This window comes from Salvelinus sp. IW2-2015, linkage group LG22 (assembly GCF_002910315.2).
Source record: "Salvelinus sp. IW2-2015 linkage group LG22, ASM291031v2, whole genome shotgun sequence".
NCBI lineage: Eukaryota > Metazoa > Chordata > Actinopteri > Salmoniformes > Salmonidae > Salvelinus > Salvelinus sp. IW2-2015.
Genome location: NC_036862.1, coordinates 20,981,091 through 20,986,011, shown reverse-complemented (window position 1 = coordinate 20,986,011; position 4,921 = coordinate 20,981,091). Strand labels below are relative to the sequence as shown.

The window sequence follows — 4,921 nt, the reverse complement described above, 5'->3', positions numbered from 1 at the left end:
ATCTTTTCCACAAGTTCATCAATGTTCGGGGTAGGCTCTGAGCATACGGAAATCCTTCAGAACCTGTGAGTGGAGTGCGTTCAGCGAGTAAGTCGACTTCTGTGTATGTTTTTGTTCAGGTTCATTCAAAGAAAACAGTTGTTCCACACACGGTATGTGCGCCAAACATAGACAACCGTTTGAGCAGCCTGCGATCGCAGCTGGCGGCATTTGTGTCGGGAGGAAGACGGCGCGAACTCCGCAGCACCCACTGCCGCATATTTTGCCCTCAGTGCATCATTGCATGTGGAGTCAATCAACTCCATGTGGAGTTTAGGTCGGTGAGCTTTCCACGTCAACAGCCAAATGGGTTAACGAGCAGTTCCAACCTGCTTTTTTGTGCCTTTCCAAAGTCAGCAAACTCGGCGTCGAAAGTTCGTCACCTGTCGCGTTTCCTCTCTGCATTCTTTTCCCGTATCTTCGCACCACGTCCGCTCCTGTGCCACACATCGCAGGTGCTCCGTCGGGTGGCAACCCCACGAGTTTTTCCCAAGGCAAGCTCCATGCTCATTTACCACATCTTGACACCTCTTCATACAAATCATGCCCCGTATTTGTGCCATGCACTAAGACGTTTCAAAGCCCAAAAACTCCTCTGTCGCGCTCCTAGGCTGGAGTCCACCTCGCGCGGCAGATGAAATTGACAACTGCGGCAATGTCAGAAATGTCGGTGCCTCTCATCCACAGCCCAAGGAATATGCAATGAACAATCTTTTCCCTTTTCACAAGCCTTGCTCTGTAGATGATGGCACACAACTGGTCTACTCTCTTCGGCAATGGTTGTTTCTGCTCAGAGCTCACATTAAAAAGGAAGTTGCCTTTTTCTGGGCAAACTTCGTCACAAACTTCTAATGCATTGCCAGTTTTTGATGCACAATCCCCCTTCCGTAAATGGCCGGGCTAGTTTAAGCCGATCTCTTCTGCCAAATAAAACTGGCCTTGACAGCAGCCTGGCCTTGTATTTGGCTTTTATGACAGAGCCTGCGAGATTTGAGGCCTCGTTTATAATCCTCTGCCTTTGTCGCCTTTGTTCCAGGTCCATATGGCTTGTTTTGTCCGCGCTGTTCAGTTTATTAATGTCCGTCTCAGATTAATACTCTTCCAGTACCGCCCAGACAACCTTTGTTTTCTCACACAGCAACACACAGCTTTCCAGCTACCTCCGGTGAACATAATACTCGACTCCCACCTGTTTGAAAACCGCCGGTTCTCAGTGTCCACCTTCCGTTTGAGCCATTTTTGAGGGGTATTGAAAGGTTAATTTTACTGTGATCGCTGCACGACTGCTGTGCCCAATAATATATTGGAAATGAAGCAGGCCTACTGCTCGGTGGTCACCGTTGCATTGTGCGGAAAATGTAGTATTGGTGCGTGTAAACAAAGATCTGCGGGCTGCCGGCTTGCTGCGGTCTGCCGGGCCGGTTCTAATAATAACATCAGATCATCCAGGGGGCCGTAAAAAAACTTCTCGCGGGCCGGGATGTGGCCCGCGGGCCCCTTGACTTCTGACACTATATGATCTAGCTATCTAATCTACAACCATTCTAGCATATCTAAGTCATAACCATCTAGTATACTCAATCATCTGCTGATCACCTTCATAACCATCTAGGCATGTAATCTACTTAGATAACTTCATCAAACCATCTAGCATATCTAATCATTAACCATTTAGTATACTCTAATCATAGACCATCTAGTGATCTAATCATAACAATCTAGCTGATCTAATCATAACCATCTAGATATCTAATCATAACCATCTAGTATCATTCTAATCATAACATCCTCAGTATATCTAATCATAACCATCTAGATATCTAATCATAACCATCTAGCTGATCTAATCATAACCATCTAGCATATCTAATCATAACCATCTAGCTGATATCTAATCATAACCATCTAGTAATCTAATCAACACAGTATATCTAATCATAACCATCTAGTATATCTAATCATAACCATCTAGCTGATCTAATCATAACCATCTAGCTGATCTAATCATAACCATCTAAGCTGAATCTAATCATAACCATCTAGCATATCTAATCATAACCATCTAGTATATCTAAATCATAACCATCTAGCATATCTAATCATACCATCTAGTATATCTAATCATAACCATCTAGCTGATCTAATCATAACCATCTAGCATATCTAATCATAACCATCTAGTGATCTATCATACACATCTAGTATATCTAATCATAACCATCTAGTATAATCTAAGCTGAACCATCTAGTATATCTAATCATAACCATCTAGCTGATCTAATCAATAACCATCTAGCATATCTAATCATACATCTAATCGATATAACCATCTTAGTCATCTAATCATAACCATCTAGCATATCTAATCATAACCATCTAGATATCTAATCATAACCATCTAGCTGATCTAATCATAACCATCTAGCGATCTAATCATAACCATCTAGTATATCTAATCATAACCATCTAGTATATCTAATCATAACCATCTAGGTCATATCTAATCATAACCATCTAGGTAATCTATCTTTCATAACCATCTAACTGATCTAATCAAAACCATCTAGCATATCTAATCATAACCATCTAGCTGATCTAATCATAACCATCTAGCATATCTAATCATAACCATCTAGCATATCTAATCATAACCATCTAGTATATCTAATCATAACCATCTAGCATATCTAATCATAACCATCTAGCTGATCTATTCATAATCATCTAGCTGATCTATTCATATCATCTATTCACATCATCTAGAATATATAATCAACAGTTGCAAACTACAGTTTCTATTGGACAAATTCAGGTATCTTTATCCTCGTTTCATTTGCTTCCGTTTAAGAAAMGTTTTTTATCAGAATCGGCGGAATGAATGCACCCCTGATTACGCATAAACACAGTACACTTTCATAGCAGCCATGTTGTATTCCCTCACTTTTCCCTTCGTTTGTGGACTTCAATGAACAACACAGCTGTATGCAAAAAAAAACGTTCCAATCCAAACCATGTCATAACCACTACACACAGCCTACATTGTTGTCCCCATATTAGCTGAAGTACCATCCTAGTCTACATAGCTAATAGAACTCATGCGTTAGTAAACCCGCTACAATTATGCTGTAACATGTATAGTCACTAAGCAGTTACACCGGCGGTCCCCGGTGGCAATACATTAATAAAACCAAAAGCTCACTTTTACTTGGAAGAGTTCTAGTGTTGTGTTGGATGGTCATAGCCAGCTAGCTAACATAGAATCCCTCTGTTTGAGCCGGGTGTTTAAGTAACTGAACTAGCCAACAGCATTTGCTGGCTAAGGAAGTGAAACTGAAAAAAAATTACGCTCTCGCTCTTGCTTCTCCTTCATTTTTGAGAAATGAATTTGTTGAAAACAGTTCAGCTATTGTTCTTCTCTSTCTTTGAGTGAACTACTCACCAAATGTTATGCACTGCAGTGCTAGCTAGCTGTAGCTTATGCTTTCAGTGCTAGATTAATTCTCTGATCCTTTGATTGGGTGGACAACATGTCAGTTCATGCTGCAAAAGCTCTGATAGGTTGGAGGAGTTTCTGTGTAAGTCTATGGAAGGAGGTGAGAACCATGAGCCTCCTAGGTTTTGTATTGAAGTCAATGTACCCAGAGGAGGACGGAAGCTAGCTGTCCTCCGGCTACACCATGGTGCTACCCTACAGTGTGCTGTTGAGGCTACTGTAGACCTTCATAGCAAAACAGTGTGTTTTAATCAATTATTTGGTGACGTGAATATATTTTAGTATAGTTTTATCTAAAAAGGATAACTTTCAATGTTTTAAAATGTATCTCTTTATGAAATTCACTGAGGTGGATGGTCCTCCCCTTCCTCCTCTGAGGAGCCTCCACTGACACACACACACGCGCACATACACACACACTTTTCCCCGCTCTGTTAAGCTGTRGTTCATGTTATGAAGATTTACATACAGTAATATATTGTACAGTTATACAGTTGTGTGTGTGAGACATTATCATAGTAAACTGCTTTTTATTATAGGACTCATATATTTTCTAACATATTGTATGTATAACCTAGTTATAAAATAATATTGGATACAGTGAAAACATATTGTGCTGCAGAATCCCATTCATCCATGTCAAATGAGCAGCTGGAACCAGATATAAAGTTCTGCTGCTGTGGCCCAGTTCTCTGTGATCAGACTACAGCTATGTAGGACAAAACACATGTGATGTTCATGTTGTACACTACAGTACTGTATGTAACTACTATAGTATACACACCTTCATAYGTTATATCTGCCTCTGTACTGCCAGGCTCCAGGGACCACAGTCTATTTACACCCAGCAGGGGCACTGCTCTATACATCTGGCCCTCAATCTGCAGCCTTTGTTTGACCAGAGCTCTATTTTGTAATGGTGGATCACCAAAAGGGTCCTAAATGGGTAAAAGTAGTGCACTACATTGGGAATAGGGTGCCATTTGGGACAGATACTGAGATTTTCTTCTCTGTAATTGAGTTGTGTGTTTCTCTCCTATGTTGTTTGGTTGTTACAGGACTCCACTGTGGAATGAGCTGCAGCCTCCCTTTCTCTCCAACCACCCTCTGGTGCTGGCCTCTGACCTGGTGCAGTGTTACCAATACCTCCTGGCTGGATGTAAGTGGTATACACTGTGTGTGTGTATATGTACTATTTGTACGTGTGTGTGCACCAAGCGCCATTAGCCCGGTGCCAGAGCTGATTCCTACTGATTATTCTCTGTGGGAGATTGTCTTCACCCTCTTATTGGTGACATGCTGAGAGGAGGACCGTTTCAGTCCTCCTCCATTACTTCCCTGTTCCCTCTTAAAACCCTCAGTGGAGATCCGACATCAGTCCACCTGAGT

The 4,921-nt window shown here is 41.5% G+C and overlaps 1 protein-coding gene across 1 annotated transcript in view; it reads left to right on the top strand.

Moving 5' to 3' along the window:
- The window catches only part of LOC111949506 (BCAS3 microtubule associated cell migration factor-like), a 220,612-nt gene that overhangs the window by 142,496 nt on the left and 73,195 nt on the right, over positions 1–4,921 (top strand). The window contains 1 exon segment of the mRNA XM_070433866.1: positions 4,591–4,691. Coding sequence (XP_070289967.1) covers positions 4,591–4,691 — 101 coding nt within the window.